Source organism: Marmota flaviventris, chromosome 5 (assembly GCF_047511675.1).
Source record: "Marmota flaviventris isolate mMarFla1 chromosome 5, mMarFla1.hap1, whole genome shotgun sequence".
Lineage (NCBI taxonomy): Eukaryota > Metazoa > Chordata > Mammalia > Rodentia > Sciuridae > Marmota > Marmota flaviventris.
Window position 1 is genome coordinate 5,180,821 of NC_092502.1, and position 19,091 is coordinate 5,199,911.

General features: G+C 42.8%; 1 protein-coding gene across 10 annotated transcripts in view; it reads left to right on the forward strand.

Moving 5' to 3' along the window:
* LOC139705735 (butyrophilin subfamily 1 member A1-like) overlaps nt 1-16,708 on the forward strand; it is a 21,804-nt gene extending 5,096 nt beyond the window's left edge. For 2 of the 10 annotated variants that reach the window (XM_071611935.1, XM_071611936.1), the window contains exons 4-11: nt 3,040-3,387; nt 5,304-5,585; nt 7,022-7,138; nt 8,429-8,449; nt 8,538-8,564; nt 8,664-8,690; nt 15,167-15,307; nt 15,778-16,708. In XM_071611935.1, coding sequence (XP_071468036.1) covers nt 3,040-3,387; nt 5,304-5,585; nt 7,022-7,138; nt 8,429-8,449; nt 8,538-8,564; nt 8,664-8,690; nt 15,167-15,307; nt 15,778-16,331 — 1,517 coding nt within the window. In that variant the 3' untranslated portion in view covers nt 16,332-16,708. Of the gene's footprint in view, nt 1-3,039; nt 3,388-5,303; nt 5,586-7,021; nt 7,139-8,428; nt 8,450-8,537; nt 8,565-8,663; nt 8,691-12,378; nt 12,427-13,479; nt 13,915-15,151; nt 15,308-15,777 lie in introns of those variants that run through there. The other 8 variants (XM_071611938.1, XM_071611939.1, XM_071611942.1 and 5 more) reach the window with 8 other exon arrangements.
* The last annotated feature ends 2,383 nt before the right edge of the window (nt 16,709-19,091 follow it).

The following is a 19,091-nucleotide window of genomic DNA, read 5'->3' on the forward strand; positions in this document are numbered from 1 at the left end:
TTGTCCATAAAGGACAGATTTCATTCTTTTTTAAGCTGGAATAACTCCATTCTGTGTATGTGCCACTTCTCTTTAATCCACTCACGTATTACTGGAGACCTGGGCTGATTTAGTATCCTGGATACTCTGCATAGTGCCGCAAGAAACTCAGGAGCATAGAAGTCTCTTTGGTATTGGGATTGGTGTTTCACTTCATTAATTTTATTTTTTTTTAACCTTTCCACCCAGGGACACAGCACCACAAATTGAGGACACCCCGCCCCCAGATTTTTCTTTTCTTTTTCTTTCTTTCTTTTTTTTCTTTTTGGAAAGGGGTCTTGATAAAATATCAAAGCTTGTCTTGAGCTTGAGATCCTCCTGCCTGAGTTTCCCCAGTCACTGGGAATACAGGTGTGCACCACTGTGCTTGCCAATTTCATTTCCTTTGTCTATGTATACAGTAGAATCATTACTGCCTCCTGTTGTAATTTATTTATTTATTTATTTATTTTTTGCGGGAGGTACTGGGGATTGAATTCAGGAGTACTCAATCATTGAGCCACATCCCCAGCCCTATTTTGTATTTTATTAGAGACAGGATCTCATTTAGTTGCTTAGTGCTTTGCTAAATTGCTAAGTGTGGCCTTGAACTCATGATTCTCCAGCCTCAGCCTCCTGAGCCACTGGCATGTGCCACCATGCCAAGCCTAATTTTAATAATTTTAAGAACCTCCATGCTGTTCCTGACAATGGCTGGGCTAATTAGCATCTCCACAACAGTGTGCAAGGGTTCCATTCCTCCACATCCTGACCAACCTTCTTCTCTTTGTCTTTTTGATGGTAATTGCCTTTTCATGGAAGTGAGGTGATATCTCATTTGGTTTTCTCTTGGAGGCACACTGGGAGGTGAGGTTGCAGGATCCTATGGTTTTTCTGTTTGCCAAAGGCTGCTCCAGCACATTCCCAGCCTGAGCGTGCAAGGGCTACCTTCCTCCACATCCTAGCTGATGCTTCTGCTCTTTCTACAAAAGCCTTTCCACTTTGGTTTAAAGGGAGCATCTCCTGGTGGCTTGGTTTGCTTTTCTCAATGACTGATAAAAATCTTTCCATATTCTTGCTGGTCATATGTTTGTTCCTTGGAAAATGTCTACTCATATCTCTTTATGGTTTTGTATTAGCTTATTTTTCACTGTTCATTTTCCTGAGTTTTGGCCTCTGACACATCCGTGGCTGGAACACCTGCTTTCTCCTCTTTGGGTGTCCTTTGGCTTGTCTCTGCTGTGTGACCTGGTTATTTGATGGTACCCGCTGGTTCATTTTGGCTTTTATCCCCTCTATTTTTTTGTATCATATTCAAAAATTATTGGCAACACCAATTCCAGGCAGCATTTTTCATTTTCTTATAAAAGTGATACATTTGGGGGTTTTACACTTATTACCTAACGCAGGTTATCTAACCCTGGTGTGCAGAGGGTCAGATTTTACTCTTCCACCTGAGGATATTCAGTTCACTCAGCTCTGTTCATTAAGCTGTGTCCTTTCCACAGTCCACATTCTTGGACCCTTGCTGGATTTAGACCACAGCCTAGGTGTGGGCTGAGCTCTGGGCTCCTTGTCCCTTGTGCTGATGTGTGCCTGTGTCCATGACAGCACCTAGTGCTCTGCTCACTCCACAACTGAGGTCCTTAGAAACTAGCAGCTGTGCTCAGGCTGCCTCACTCTGCCTGCTGGAGGGTGTCCACTCTTCATGAGCTGTGCGTTTCCACAGGGACATTCAGGATTTGGAGTCTATTAATTGTGAATAAACCATTTTACATTTTATTTTTTTTAAATCAATTTAAAACACTGTGCTGTGTCCTACACAGTGTGTGCTGAAAATCACACGCTGTGTAATGGTTATGTCCACTTAATTAGCAACCACCTTGCTGCACATAGTGGTTCTTGTGTGGAGAGACCTCACAGCTACACTTGAGAACACAGTGTGCCATCCTGACTTGTGGGCACATTGGTTTACGCCAGAGACAGCAGAGCTCATGTTGATCTCAGTGGGCAGTAGGAACTTTTAAAAATATTAATTCATCTTTTTAGTCCATAAATACTGCGATACAATTCCTTTGATTTTTGCTTCTTTAGTTTCCTCCACTAGTGCTTCACAGTTTTGGAACACACTCAGTCCTGGTGATGCCGCCCCTGGGTGTGGACCCAGGGCTCAGCTCATGCTGCTCTGGGGCATCTCCACCTCCAGGAAGGCTCTCAGCCTCAGTGTCTCAGGCCCTGCTGCACCTTCCCAGCCTGTGGCCTTGGGATGCTCCCTGAGGAGGCACATGGGGCTGGAGCAGCTCAGAGCCTGAGGTCTTTCCAGAGCCAGGCAGAGCTGCCCTCCCCTCCACCTGGTGCTGCTCTCTCCAGCTCTGGGGTGAGGTGACATGGGCTCAGCCAGCACAGGAGCTGGAATATGTGACCTGTCACACTGATCTTATACCTGAGAAAATATTCTGTCAGTATTATTTTGTAGCATAAAATTATTCTAATTGCTTTGAAAATATATTTTAAAATATATATGTAGAACATATATAGTTGTAGAACAAATATGTATGAGCATATATGTAGAATATATATCTTAATTCATCGAACTTATATTTTACTCCATTCTTTAACGCAAAGAAACATAGTATACTCATTACTATAATGCTTGCTTTTCATCTTAATAATTACATACAATAGGACAAGTACCCGAATCACCCATTGGCTGATTCCCTCATATCTATAATCAGGATGATCTCTATAACACATACACTTCTTATGGGAAATCATAATGGATTATATGAACTTACTTCCCACCCTAGGCCACTGGAAGAGCAAAGTTGAATATCTGCAGGTTTCCCTGAGGTGCCATCAGCATCTGGGCCTCTCTTGCCTCCTCTGCTAATGTTGCCAGCCTCCCTGTGTTAGGTCAGCTCATGGTGCTAATGCAGCTGGTCTGCTTCTCTCCTCAATCCCAACCATGCCTGCCCCAGACTGAGGAATGACTTTATCCTCCTTTCTCTCCATCACTTGCAGGGCAATTCCAGGTGATGGGACCAAGATCACCAGTCATTGCCATGGTGGGGAAAGAGGCTGTGTTCTCCTGCCACCTCAGGCCAGCCATGGATGCGCAGCAAATGGAGGTGACATGGTACAAAAATCATCAGTCGGGCCTGGTGCATGACTATAGGAATGGCCAGGAACACGTGGAGCAGCAGCGACTAGAATATTGTGGGAGGACCCAGTTTCTGAAGGGGAACATCAGCCAAGGGCAGGTGGCCTTGAGGCTCCAGCCCATCCGGACTTCAGATGGAGGGGACTACAGGTGTTTATTTGCCAGCTCCACAGGGTACAGTGAAGCACAGTTCAAGCTGTTAGTCACAGGTGAGCCCTGGCATGAATACTCTGAGACATAGTGTGTTGTAGTTTTTTCCTAACAGCACTCTTTGGTGTGCATGGCCAGAGGTGGCTGAGTCCACACAAACAGGGAGCTGGAATCCAGAATGCCAGAGCTGAGCCTCACCTGGGCGGCCCACTCTGGCTGCACCATGTCTCAGTAGAAATCCACTCTCCTCCCTTTTCTTTCTCTCTGTGACTGCTGAAGGGGAGGTGTAAGCAGGGAGCACAGTGTGTCCTAACTCTGAAATGTCCTAGAGACACTTCTTGGTCTGAAGATGTCACTCTCTTTTCCAAAACCCAGAAGCAGCTTGATGTGCAGGAGGGTTCTGAGCAGTCCACCAGCAAGCCTGACTGTCTGACCTCATTCCAATGCACACAGACGTGCCACTGAGCAGTCGGACATGGTGTTGTACACTCTTCTTAAACACCCTTGTCTGTTCAGGTCACAGCTTGTGTTTGTGCCTTACATCCCTCTTCTACAGAGATGTGGCTCCCCTCCTGTCCTGAGTGGCTGAAAGAGTGAGGAAGGTTTCTTTCCTAGACACTGGATTTGCCAGATCCCAGATGCTTCTGCTCTGGCTCAGAGGACTTCTGCCAGCAAACAGAGAACAGCTTCCCACAGCTGTCCCACTTTGTGCCCAGATTCCTTGCAAGCACACACCTTTCCCCTTGAAGCTAGGCCCAGGATACTAGGGCCTTATGCTTGCACATGTGTGTTCTGAGCTTCAACAGTGGGTCACTAATGCATTCCCAGCAATCTACATTTTATTACATGATTGCAGGAGAGGTTCTCCCATATACTACTACTCAGAATTTCACCTCAGCAGAAGAAAAAGTGGTATATGTTTCTCTTACCAAAAAACACACAGAATTAAAAGAAACTAGGGCCTATGTTCAGCTTTCGAATTTGAAGTATGTACATATATTAGGCACAACATAAGGGAACCCACTCAACACTGTAAGAATCCAAAGTATCTCCAGCATATCCAAATGTATAGTTGAATTTATAGTTTACCATGGGCAGTAGAAATATCCTGAACTTTATTCCCCACTAAGGACAATATCACACCCTTATCTCCCAACTGTAGCTGTCTCACAACCACCCCTATGCTTCAGATCTGGAGGACAGAGATAGCCTGAGGGGAAGCCACACCCCCTTTCTCTATTGATATTGTCTAGAGCATTTCCATTCAGACTTGTCAGCATCTGAAGGCCACTCCTTAGAGCAGGAAGTGGGAAGGTGCTCCACAGCTGGGTAGGCACTTCCCCAGCTAAGAAGTTCATTACCCCAGAATGTGCTGTCCAGGTAAGCCAGCTACCTCCTGCATGTGGCCATGCAGGTGCAGCTTAACCCCTATAAATCATACAGGAATGCCAGTCCCACAGCCACCTGGCTAGTGTGTCTCACACAGAGCCCTGGCCTATTGCACCAGACAACAGCCCCAGGGCTTCCCCTATGAGAAGAATTTCTGCAGGAGGCCTGAGCAGGAGGAGGGTGAGTGAATGTTGGGGAGCAGTTTACCACAGGAGCCTCTAATCCACACGTGCCCTTCAGTTCTCAACCACGCTAAATGGATGGATGGAGGGTCTCAGCCCAACTATAGTGAGCATGAAAAGAAAGGATGAGTCCTGCACTCAAAGGAAAGGGGGAAAGAAAATGGTCCAGATGGTGTTTGACTGCTTGTATACGCACTGGTCTAACAAATTCAATTTCTTTCTCAAAAACATAAAAAACGTCTTTTGGGTGCACAATTTTCATACTCCAGCTTTCACAAGTAGGAGAGTTCAGAGCCTGCAGGTTGACCAGTAAGCCAAAGTCCATTGGCTTCAGGGGGCAGAGCCATTGGCCTCCTAACACAACAGTCTCTTTTTATCTCTCTCTCTCCCTCTCTCAATCCCAGCCTCAGGCCAGGATCCTCATATTCATGTTGAACCTGGTCCCAGTGGGAGCTTTAAGCTGACCTGCACATCCCCTGGGTGGTACCCGGAGCCAGAGGTACAGTGGAGTGGCCCAGGACAACTCCAACTGGAACCTGCCTCAGAGGCAAACTCAGTAGAAGGAGACGGCCTGTTCCGCGTGGAGTCCTCTGTCTCAGTAGAGGAAAGTTCCAGAGAACATGTGACTTGTTCCATCAGGAACCCTGTCCTCAATGAGGAGAAGAAGGGCCACGTGTCCATGGCAGGTCAGTTCCCTCCCAGGTGCTCCTCCAGAGGTTCCAGTGCAGATAGAAAGCTGTGAGGAGCAGAGACCCCTGACACAGACTGCAATGAGGGTCCAGTGGGTGCCTTGTCACTCTTGAGTGGGGACTTCCTCAGATGTACCCCTGTGCACTCCTGCTGAGGTCAACAAGGTCATTATTTCACAGGGTAGAAGTGGATATGCCAAAGCCTTCAAGGGTAACAGGGTTGACAGGGGTCTGTCAGAGCCCCTTGGAACTTTCCACTGCCCGGACTCACCCTGCACAACAATTGAGATTCTTCCCCCACTTGTCAAGTTTACCTAATGTGCTTATCACAGCCACCTCTGTGACCTTGACACATGCAGACTGTTTTGTGCTCAGGTTCCAACTAGTAAAAAGGGCTAATAATAGTGTGTCCTTGTGAGTTTGGAATAAGGGTTAATGACACAATTCTTTTCACAGGCAGAGAGGACCAAGCACCCAGGTGTGCCCTCCACCTCTGCAGAGTGTCTGTCAGGGAAACACAGCCTGCCCCCAACTCTGCCCTGCACCACCCCTCCCTCTCCCAGTCAGGGAGCAGAGTGCAGTCTGTGCTCCAGGGTGTTCTCAGGCCCTTCTCTCCCCAGCTTGCCCCACCCTTCCTGGCACCTCACATCAGCACCTGTACATACCCACCCTCTGGTGCTCATGGGCACTGGGGGGCACTATCTTTGTATCTCCCCTGAAGTGGCATTTTCTGCTGGTCCTTCAATACCTAAATCAGGAGCTCTCTTTTCTGGAAAACTCCCCCACCCAGTGTGCACCTGTGTCCCTTCAGTCCTCAGCCTGCCCTTAGACACACATCTATGTGACGACGAGGACAACTGGACAAAGGGACCCATGATGAAGGCAGTTAGTACCTCAGGAGGGAGGGGGAGGGCAGGTGAAGGTGTATTGTATCTGCAGTCTGTTCCTCAAGAGCTGGCCCCAGAGGATCTCACATGATTCTGAACTTCCTGCAGATCTTACCCCAGGTGGGCTCTGCGTGGCAGTACCGTTAGGGGCATTGGGATGCCCTGGCATTTCCCTCAGGCACCCTGAACAGCTCAGCCCTCAGCCCAGGCAGGCCAGCGCCATCCTCAGAAGCCCTGAGCAGACAACTACCCAGTGGGCTTCCCAGCGGGAGCACTGCATGTGGAGCTGGTCTCACAGTGCCTGCTGGGTTACTTTCCTCTCTTCAGCCTGTCCACATAGCTGCCTGTTTGACAGGGCAGTTCGGGGCCTGCCCAGGCTGGGGGGAGGCAGGAAGCGGAGGTCCTTAGGAGTGCTGGGAGGGCTGGGGAGGCTTGAGGTCTCTGATGCCTGGTGACGTCTCCATGAGGAAACAGGAAGGACTCGTCCCCATCAGCCAGGCCACCTGCAGTCAGCCTAGATCTCAGAGCCATGGTCCTGTTTTCCAGGTGACCTGTTCACCAGGGTGAGCCCCTGGACTGTGGTGCTGGCTGTGTTTGATGTTCTTGTGGCTGTCAGCTTGGCGGTCATCAGTGCTATCCTCATGAGGACCACAAAAGCCAAAGGTAAATGGAAAGAGTGGGGCTCACATCATTTTTGGCATTTTCATGGGATAGCTATAAAGTTAACAGGGAAATGGACTCAGGATCCTTCATCATTACAATTGCAGAGGAATCACCTGAGGAGGAAGAGGTCATTCACCTGCACAATCAAATCTTGTGCTTGACCTCATCTTGGACTGTGTGCTTGCTTTAGTCTGCCCATGCAGACAAGGAGAACCACTTGTTCAGGAGGGATTGAGTCCTCTCCAAGACTTCTCGGCCCTGCCTCACTAACTCTCACATCACATGGAGCTCTGTGCATGTGACAAATCAGTCTATGTGATATGGTTCACGGCAGCCATGACTCCCTCAAGGTCACAGTGCATGGTTCTGTGCTTGTGACCAGATGGGGCCATGTGACCTTATTCACTGCAGCCATTCCCTAACATAGAGGAGTAGTAGACCCTGGTTGCAGGTGAGGGGCTGCATTGGTGGGACCAATTCACACCCACATGCATTGGGAGAGCTGGATCTGTGATGTCTGCTTAAAGAGCTAATGGGCAGTGCTAATGAGTTTCTCATCCTGAACCCACAGGATTTCAGGTGGTTCCATAAACCAGTCACAGAGGCCAAATGCCTGTCACTTAGTCACATTCATATAAATCATTAACATTAGGTGTGTGACAAAGTCCTTCTTCTTGTTAGTTGGGTGCAGCCCAAGAAGCCCACTGGGTAGTTGTCTGCTCAGGGCTTCTGAGGGTGGCACTGGCCTGCAGAAAATTTTATGTGTAATTCGAAATGAATAAAATCACTTGCTAAGTCTGCAGGGGAGAAGAGGTCTTTGTTCTCTGTAGCCCATACTCCTAGCATTGAGCTATGATTGACAGGTGTCTCTCAATGGCCCTGAGGGGAAGAGACCCTATTTGTTCATGGTGATGTCCCTAGTACATAGAGCAGCAGCAGCACTGAAGTGCGTCCTCAATAAGTGTGTGCTGAGTGGACAGGAAAGAGTGGCTGTGGCCTCAGAAATGCCATGGAGATAAACTGACCCAGAGCAATGGCCACTGATGAGCAGCAGACTGTGGTGGACATAAGAAGCAAATTGTAAAGGCTCAGGGCATTCAGGATTTCAGGCACTGGGCATGTCCAGTGTGGGAACATAAGACAAGGTGTCCTATCAGTCTGTGCTCCTCAGAGTCCAGCAACATGGCCCACATGTTCAGTGGTCCCTTCCCATCACATAGCAAAACCCAGGATGAACTTGATTGGCATTTCAGAGACTCATCTCTCTTCACCTCTGTGTTTTCTCTTTAGAGACTCTCTCTGAAGAACTTGGTAAGTTCTATGTCTCTGTTCTATGCTCACTTAAAATTCCAGCCATTTTGTCCTCCAAACACTGATCTCTCCCTGTGATTGATTACAGAGGAACGAAGTTCAATAGGAGGGATAGGTAAGTGAAGCCTGTCCCCCTTGTCCCGCATGCCCATTACTGCAAAACCTCACTGTCCCCGTCACCCAGCTAAACCTGGATGTGTCCATCTCATTGCAGATCTGGAGGAAGCTCGGAGATATGCAGGTAGGTGCACAGAGAAGGAGGTGTGGCTAAGAATGGCCTCATGCCTGTCCTCTAAGCTGTCTGGGATTCTATTGTGTACAAAAATTTCTTCCCATATGATCCAGAGGATGCAAGTAGGCAAAGACAATGCTTAGACACTGCATGTAGGGACCTAAGTTGGTTAGGACCCAAGTCCCGCTATGGGAGAGGTGGTCTAGCTAGACTGCCATAAATGCGTGCATGAGCTCTGGGCAGCACAATCACTTCTGACCTGACAAGCAAGCTCTGCTCCGTGAGGAGCATGTCCCCACCATCCCCTTGTGACCACCACCACAGGACTTTCTGGGGTGATGATGAAGAGATGGCATTTGCTGGTAAATGGATGGAGTTATACTGGTCATGTGTTCACATATGAACACAGGAAAGATATGTCTGGTTCATTCTATTGCCCTTTCTATTGTTATCCATGCTCCCTCCCCTTCATTCCCCTTCATCTAATCCAGTGAACTTCTATTTTCCCTTATGTTGTGTTAGCATCTGAATATCAGGGACAACATTTGGCCTTTGGTTTTTTGGGTTTAGCCTATTTCACTTAGTATATCATAGTCTCCAGTTCCATCCATTTACCAGCAAATGCCATAATTACATTTTTCTTTATGGCTGAATAATATTCATTTGTGCATAAGTACCATGTTTTCTTTATCCATTCATCTTTGGAAGGGCACCTAGATTGATCCCATAGCTTAGCTATTGTGAGTTGAGCTGCTGTAAATATTACATGTTGCTGCATCATTGTAATATGCTTATTTTATGTCCTTTGGGTATAAATGAGGATTGGGATAATTGGGTTCTGCTCTAAATTTTCTGAGGAATCTCCATACAGCTTTCCAGAGTGATTGCACCAATTTTCAGTCCCCCAACACTGGATGAGTGTACCTTGTCTCCCCACATCCTCACCAGTGTTTTCTCTCACATATATTCTTGATAATTGCTATTCTGAGTGGAGTGAGAAGAAATTTCAGTTTAATTTTAATTTTCACGTCTCTAATTGTTAGAGATATTGAGCATTTTTTCAATTGCTGATTGATCATATTTCTTTTTCTGTGAAGTGTCTGTTCATTTCTTTGCCCATTAATTGAAAGTGTTATTTATTGTTTTCATCTTAAATTTTTTGAGTTCTTTATACATCCTGGAGATTAGTGCTCTATCTGAAGTGCAGGTGGCAAAGATTTCTCCCATTCTATAGGCTTTCTCTTCACATACCTGATTGTTTCCTTTGCTGAGAAGAAGCTTTATAGTTTCATATCATCCTATTTATTGATTCTTGATTTTACGTCTTACACTTTAGGAGTCTTACTGAGGAAGTGTGTTCTTAGGCCACCATGATGGGCCTACGTTTTCTTCTAGTAGGTGCAGGCTCTCCCGTCAAATGCCTATATCCTTGGTCCACTTTGAGTCGAGTTTCATGCAGGGTGATGAATACAGTCTTAATTTCATTTTCCTGCATATGGAATTTCAATTTTCCCAGCATCATTTGTTGGAGAGGCTATATTTTCTCCAATATATGTTGATGGCACCTTTGTCTAGAGTGAGATAACTGTGTTTATTTGGGTTTGTCTCTGTGTCTTCTGTTCTGTACTATTGGTCTTCATGTCTGTTTGGGTGCCAGTATCCACCCTTTTTGTTAATATAACTCTGTAGTGTAATTTAAGGTCTGGTACTTTGATGCCTCGTGCTTCTCTTTCCTTACTCAGGATTGCTTTGGCTATTGTGGGCCTCTTATTTTTCCAAATTATTTTTATGAATTCTTTCTATTTCTATGAATAATGTCATTGGACTTTTAATAGGAACTGCATTCAATCTGTATAGTGCTTTTGGTAGTATGGCCATTTTCACAATATGAATTCTACCTATCCTGCAGAATGGGAGGTCTTTACATCTTCTGAAGCCTTCTTCAATTTCATTTCATAGTGTTCTGTAGTTTTCATTATATTTCATTGTCCTTCATCTCTTTTGTTAGATTGATTCCCAAACATTTTCTGAGGCTATTGTAAATGGGGTAGTTTTTTAATTTCTCTTTCAGTTGATTCATCACTGATGTAGGGAAGCAATTGATCTTTGGGTATTAATTTAAATCTCGCTAATTTAATGAATTCATTTAAAAGTTTTCTGTTGCTGTTTTTTTGGGGGGGTCTTCTAAAAATAGAATCACGTCATCAGCAAATAGTGATAGTTTGGGGTTCTTATTTTCCTATTCATAAACCTTTAATTTTTTTTTCTTCTATTTGCTCTGGCTGGGGTTTCCAGGACTATTAAATAGAAATGGGGAAAGAAGGCATTCCTGTCTTGTTCCAGTTTTCAAAGGAATGTTTTCAGTTTTTCTCTATTGGGATCTATCAAGTTAATCATGTGATTCTTTTATTTAAATGTATTGATATGATAAATTCCATTTATTGATTTCCACATGTTGAACCAAAGTCGAATCCCTATGATGAACTGCACTTAATCATGGTGCACCATTTTTTAAATATGTGTTTGTAGGAAATTTGCCAGTATTTTATTAAGAACTTTTGTATCTATGTTCATCAAGTATATTTGTCTGAAGTTTCCTTTCCTTCATATGTTTGTCCAGTTTGGGTATCAGAGTGATACAAGCTTCATGGTATGAGTTGAAAGGGTTCCCTCCTTTTCTATTTCATGGAATAATTTGAGGAGGATTGGTGTTAGTTCTTCTCTGATGGTCTGGTAGAACTCCACTGAGAATCCATCTGGTCCTGGGCTTTGGTTTGTTGGTAGGCTTTTGATGGCATTTACAATGTCATTGCTTGAAATTTATCTGTTTAAATTTTCTATATCATCCTGATTCAGTTTGCGTAGGTCATATGTCTCTAGAAATTTTCTGATGTCTCAAGACTTTCTATTTTATTAGAGTATCAATTTTCAGGGTAATTTCTGACTATTATTTCTATTTCAGTAGTGTCCCCTGTGATAATTCCTTTTTCATGCAAATAATTAATTAATTATAGCAAGTAATTTAGTAATATGAAACTTCTCTCTTTGTTAGCTTGGCTAAGGGTTTATAATTTTTTTTTATTTTTTGCAAAGAACCAACTTTTTCTTTCATTGGTTTTTTGGGGGGATTTTTTTGTTTGTTTCGAGTTCATTGATTTTAGCACTAATTTTAATCATTTGATGTCTTCTAGTGCTTTTGATGTTGATTTGTTCTCTTTCTAGTGCTTTAAGATATAATATTGAACTATTTATTTGTTGACCCTCTATTCTTTTAATGAATGAGCTCAATTCAATGAACTTTCCTCTTAGGACTGCCTTCATAGTGTTCCAGAGATTTTGTATATTGTATCACTATTCTCATTTATGTGTAAATATTTTTAATTTTATCCCTGATTTCTTCTGCTACCCATTGGATATTCAACAGCATATTATTTAAATGTTTCCAGTGTTAGAGTAGCTTCTATTTTTTATTTTATCATTGATTTCTAATTTTAGTCTATTATGATCTGATAAAATGCCAGGTATTATCTTTGTTTTTTGTATTTTCTAAGAGTTGCATTGTGGCATAAGATATGGTCTCTTTTAGAGAAGGATCTGTGTGCTGCTGAGAAGAAAGCATATTTAGTTATTGATGGATGAAATAGTCTATATATGTCTGTTACATCCAAATTATTAATTGTAATTTTTTGTTCTGTAGCTTCTTTATGTAGTCTATGTTTGGGGGATCCATCCAGTGGTGAGATAGGTGAGTTAAAGTCACCCAGTATTATTCTATTGTTGTCTATTTGATTCTTGAAATTGAGAAGTGTTTGTGTGATATATATAGATGCTTCATTGTTTGGGGCATAAATGTTTATGATTGATATGTCCTGTTGATGTATAATTCCCTTTAAAAGTATGAAATTTCCTTCTCTGTCTCTTCTGATTAACTCTGCCTTCAAGTCCACTTTATCTGATATGAAGATGGAAACCCCTACTTGTTTACTAGATCCATGTAAATGACATGATTTCTTCCCATCCTCTGACCTTCGGTCTGTGGATGTCTTTGCCTATGAGATCAGTTTCTTAGAAACAGCAAATAGTTGAGACTTATTTTTTAATACAATCTGACAGTCTATATCTTTTCCTTAATGAGTTAAGGCCATTTACATTCAATGTTTTTACTGAGAAATGATTTTTGTTATCCTTATCATTGTGATTGATTTATGATTTTTAATTTGAATTAGTTTCTCCCTTGACTTACTATTTCTTTAGTGTATTTCCCCCCTTTGCTAGATTTCACTTTTATTTTTTATTTCTTTTTCATGAAATACTTAATTGAGTGTGTATTATAGTGCAGACTTTCTAGTTGTGAATTATTTTAACACTGTTTATCATGGAAGGTTTTATTTCATCATCAATTCTAAAGCTTAATTTAGCTGGGTATAGTATTCTTGGCTGGCATCCAATTTGTTTTAGAGATTGGCATATATCATTTAAAGACCTCCTACCATTGAGGGTCTTGGTGGATAAATCAGCTGAGATCTGGATTGGTTTCCCTATAAATGTGAGCTGTCATCTGGCTGCCTCTAAAACTCTATCCTAGTTCAGGTTGGCATTTTCATAATAATGTGCCTTTGGAAAGGCATGTTCTAATTCTGTATATCTGTGGTTCTGTTAGCCTCCTGCAGTTGATTTGTTATTTCATTCTTTAGATTTGGGAAATGATATTACTTCATTGAAAAGATTGGGCATTGTTTCGATTTGAACCCCCCGAGGCGTCATCTATCCTTATACATCTTAAATTTGTTTTTTTCAGGTTATCTCATATTTCTCAGAAGTTCTGTTCATGGTATCTTAATATCTCTTCTCCATGGTCAACTATATTTTCAAGATTACACATTTTCTGTTCATTGCCTGAAACTCTGTTTTCCAAGTGGTCTAGTCTGTTGGTGATGCTTTCCATTGAATTTTTAATTTGGTTTCCTGATTCCTTCACTTTGAGGATTTCTGCTTGATTTTTCTTCTCAGAATTTCTATCTCTTTATTGAAATGATCTTTCACTTTCTGTATTTTTCCTCTGATTTCACTCCTTACATCATTCTTTACCTCATAGATCAACTTAACTATGTACATTCTGAACTCCTTCTCTGACATTTCTTCCACTGTGATGTCAATGGATTTCTTCCACTATGATGTCAATTATTGAGGTATCTTGGTTTGTTTGGGACAACAAGTATCATGATTTGTTCCATTGCTTTTTCCTGTTGTTTGTGTATATGTACAAATCTAACACTATGGATCTGAGGCAGTAGAAATTCTACCCTATGAACTTATAGTGTCCCTGAAGGTTTCCAGTATCTCACCATTTAAGGGGAAACAAATAATAACAACAAACAATGCAAACAATATACAGCATTAAAACAAAAGTTCCTGCTATGACTTCTAAATGTTAATTGTCACAATAAATAGAAATGATACATTATTTCCTACACACAAAAAAACAATGAGTTTGCAAAAAGTGTTTACAATTTTGAATACGGTGGACAGGGAGAGAACAGAAATGATATAAGATGTGATGACTATGAGGGAAGAGGAGAGAAGATAGAAGTAAAAAATTAAAGGAGTCATGAAAGAGAGAACAATAGTGATCGGCTGTTAGCAGAAGAAAAGAGAGAAAGAGAATCCAGGGAAAGAGAAAAGGTAGAAAAATATATATATTTTATATAATATATATTTAATATATTTACATATGTAAATTAAAAGTTCCATAAATAAATATAAAAGAAGATTTTCAAAAACTGAAATATACTAATCAAACATCCTAGTCTTCCTAAAACTAATTTATGAAAGATAACTGGCTTCAAAACTGCTAGGAATGAGAAAAAACTCACAAATATGAATATGTATAAATGTCCATGAATTATCAAAGTCACAATTATACACTGAAAAGGAGAAAGGAAAAAAATTCAAAGAAAATTAAAGAATTTTTCTGTTGCAGTTTAAGATTCTCACTCCTTTCTCAGCAGTGTTAGGTGAGGTTCTCTGGAGTGTGATGCTTGCTCCTCCCTCAGGGTGGGGTTGCTAGAGTGACAGAGGCAATGCCATAGGTCAAACTCCTAGAGGCGGGGTTTAGGCATGGTGGGGCTCCAGGCCCTTCCCTGCATGCCAGTTGGTCTGGAGATTTTAAATCAGGCATCTCCAGGGCCCAGCAACTGCCCGTCCATGCTGGAAGTCTGCACCCCAGGATCTCCCTGGGTTTCACTCATGTGATGGAGGAGCAAATTCTCAGTCCACTATGTCACCTGCAGACCTCACATTTCCTGGTCTTGGTTTCAGTCTCCAAACTCAGTCTCTCCAGCCCCACCCTATCAAATTCCCAGCTAGGTGGGTCTCTCCAAGCTTGTCCTGCAAGCAGCAGCTTGGAGGGGGAGGGGAAGAGCTGGGTGGGTTTCCAGGACCTATGTCCCCTGTGTAAACCTCTCTCCCAGTTTGATTTTCTCCAGGTTACTTAGGCACATTCTGTGTAATGAAGTGTGGGTTTGCAAGACTTATATTTTGGGATAAACTCGAGTTAGCCAGGAATTTGTGCCCTCAGCTGCTGCCCCCATGCCATAGCTGCAAAATGATTCTTCTGTCCTCTTCAGGTAGGTAGGAGAGAAGGGGCTTCTTTCCCACAAAGGGATGCAATGCAGTGCAACTTTTAGTTTAGCTGGATAGTGGTTTTGGTGTCTAAACTCTTTGGACCCAGACATACCTCAGGCCTCCTTATAATGCAGTCACCTTTAATTCTCTTCTCCCTCAACTTTGCTGGTGGAGGGACCACTCTGGCTGGTGCCTCCATCCCCAATAGTGGCTGCGGCACTGGGGATTTCTTCCTTATTTTATTATATTCAACCTCCTGAGTCCTTGATCTGCTTTAAATTCCAATTGAACCCCCCCACACAAACACCTTATTTTGTTCACCGACCTTGCTGAGAATCTACCTGTGTATTTCTTGGTCTCACACCACAGAACTGCCAAGAAAGTGACCCTCTCTATTCCTCTATCTTAACTTCCCCCCTCCCCCAGTGTCTTTTCTTATGCTCACAAGTGACTCATCTCCTTCCTTCTGCAGAGGACATCACACTGGATGCAGACACAGCTCACCCTTCTCTTCATGTGTCACACAGTGGGAAACATGTCGAAACCCTGCCTATGAAGCAAGATGTTCCTGATAAATCTGCTCGATTTACTCTTGCCCCATTTGTGCTGGGCCAAAAGAGCTTCTCTAGTGGCCTTCACTACTGGGAGGTTGAAGTACCAGACAAGTACACATGGAATGTAGGGCTCTGCTTGGATTCAGTTAAACGAAAAATATCATATAATTACACCAGTCCTGAGAATGGTTTCTGGTCCATTTCCCGGATTGATAGGAGGTATGATGCCCTTTCTGTGCCACGTTTTGTTGTTAATGTTGAAAACCCACCCCTTAAAATAGTGGGGATATTTTTACAGTATGAGAAAGGGTTGATCTCTTTCTATGATGTGAAGGCATCTTCCATTCTCTATACTTTCAAAAGCAAGTTCACCCAGCCTTTGAAGCCATATTTTTCCCCTGGGCCTCATATCCCAGGAGAAAAACAGGCGTTTAAGATCCTCCAGGTGCCAGGTGGTTCTCGCTTTCTCTAGAGTCTCCAGGGGTCATCCTCATAGACAATGAAAGCAGTGGCCATTCCCCAGCCAGGATGCTGCAGGGCTGGGGTTAGAGGAACCCCCAAGGGCCCTGGCTTCTCCCAGTCTTGGGGGACTAAGGGTGGTCCTGCTCACGTGGCCAGTTCCACTGCTCATTAAACTCTGCCATCCTAGCTAATTACTACTGAAACTGATTAGCTTCATTTCTCAACAAACATCTCTTTGATGTTTCTCACCTTGCCTCACTGTCAATTCAGAGTATTTTACTTTCACTAATAACCTATTGGTTCTTCAGAGCTAAACATCAAGTACTGCCTATTTCCACAAATTTCTTTGATCCAAAATCAGTGACCTGAACCCGGTTTTATACACAGAGCCATAACCTCAATAAACTTGCCTCTTGTAGCAACTGACACACCTGTACTCAAAGAGTTTTTTATTCAAGAAGCACCATATATGGGCTGGGGATGTGGCTCAAGCGGTAGCGCACTCGCCTGGCATGTGTGCGGCCGGGGTTCGATCCTCAGCACCACATACAAACAAAGATGTTGTGTCCGCCAAAAACTAAAAATACAAATATTAAAAAAAATTCTCTCTCTCTCTTTAAAAAAATAAAAATAAATCATCTAAATTATAAAAAATATAAATAAAAATATCTGTATGAAATTTAAAAAAAAAAGAAGCACCATATATCCCTCTCCAAGTCCCTACATTATATAACATATTTTCTTATCATCATTATCAATTTTATATATTTAATTAACAAATGTTATGTAAATTCGTGGCATACAGTCAATTTGATATTGAGAATCCATTGTGCCATTTTTACCAAAATTACATTAAGAGACACAGGGTGTATATAAAATTTCAAGGAACTCTTCACCTTCCAATATAAAATCAGTAAACCTTGAGCAGTACTTCACAGTGCTCACTGACTACTTCAAGTCCATCTAGTCATTCTCTGCTCTGTGCTAACCATAGGCTAAGATTCTTATACATTTTGTAGATCCCAAGGTAAGTGGTCAAACTGAGCTGCCAAAAGTAGATTAAAGGCCAAACTGGAAGGTCAGTTCCAAGACTTCTCCTTCCTCCCAAAGTCACCCAGCTGCATAAATGGAGCTCTGAGAAACAAAGTAAGACACATACCCCAGAAACATTGATAGGAAGCTCAAAGTGTCCTAAATGCCACCCACAGATTAGCTCAGGTGAGCAAAACCCCAGGGAATTAAAGAGAGATTTGAACTCTCACACATTGCAGTTTGGAGAGCAAAGTCACACATCAGCTCAGGGAAGGTTTGTGGCATATTCTCATGAAGGTAACCAGAAAAGCATCCTACGATCCTCATAGTTACATGTTGGAAGGAAATGAAAACATGTGAACACATGTGCAGGCACTAAAACTTCAAGCAGCCTTATTAATGATATCTAATACCTGGGACCAACACAAATGACTCTCACTTGAAAACTGTATGAATAAATTGTAATTGATTCACAAAATGAATTTGAAAATTTGACAATTTGTTTTTTTTTTAATTTTTTTTAGTTGTAGGTGGATACAATATCTTTATTTTATTTAATTATTTTTATGTGGTGCTGAGGATTGAACCCAGGATCTCATGAGTGCAAGGCAAGCACTCTACCACTGAGCTACAATCTCAGCCCAAAATTTGACAATTTGACATTTTAGAATCAAAACCCTGACACATTCAACCGATACAGGATTATCAAAGACAGTGTGCTAGATGACAGAATTGAGGTGTAAGAAAACTGTACACAGCCATGTATGAGGGTCAGGGAGGGCTACCTAGAAGGGGAGGAAGGACAGTCTGGAGAGGGACATTCTGCTCCCCTTGTGCAGGGGTGTGTGCATGATGTGAACCCAGGGCACAGTCAGCACCTGCCCCTGGAGGTCCTGGCATCCAGTGCTGGGTACCATCCCCCAAGGTGGCCTCTCATCATCCTTGCTTCCTGGGGTCCTTGCCCTGATGTCCAGGTGCTGCTGCCTTTGCTAAGTAAGGGCTGACCCTCCAATGATAAAGATAACAGTTTGCACATGCAAGGTTCATCCTCAAGGGCAGGTCCACCTAGGTCCCCAGCAGTGCGTTCTGTGAGAAGATGACACCACACCATGACTACAGTCATGTGGTCCTATAAAGGGGCCAGGGAATCTGAGTCTCTTGCACAGAGCCCTGTGGACCAGGAGCCTTGAAGTGATTTTTCCAGTCCCATTGAGACAACCTCAAACTATCATGTAGGGACAGATCCAGGATGAAGCTTCTGACCAAGGCCCAAATCCCTGAGCTGCATCTCTCCGTGGCTGGTGCAGTGCCCGGGGCTTTCTCAACTAACTCAGTCTGAGGAGGGTGTTCCTAGCTGGATGGGAAGGGTGCATGGTATCTGTGGATTGTGTCACAAGCATTGTACATAACAATAAACTCAATTCAGTAGGTTTTGTCTTTGAAGCACTATAAGAAATTCTCTGCAGTGTAGGCTTAGAAAAATGAGAAAATATATTAAAGTTAATGAAATCTAAGTTTCTCATAGGTGGAAACCTTAGTTTTCTGTGAGTCTGAAGTGTTTCAATCACTTTTCAGTGATTTTTTCATATACAAATATGAAGGGGAAGGAGAATGTGTGCCCTTTTGTATTCTGGATTTAAATGGAGGCAAATTTCTATATTTCTAAATGTATATATGTGTATGTATGCATATGTATAGATATATCCCCTCTATGAAATAGTAATAGATTATCAACTAA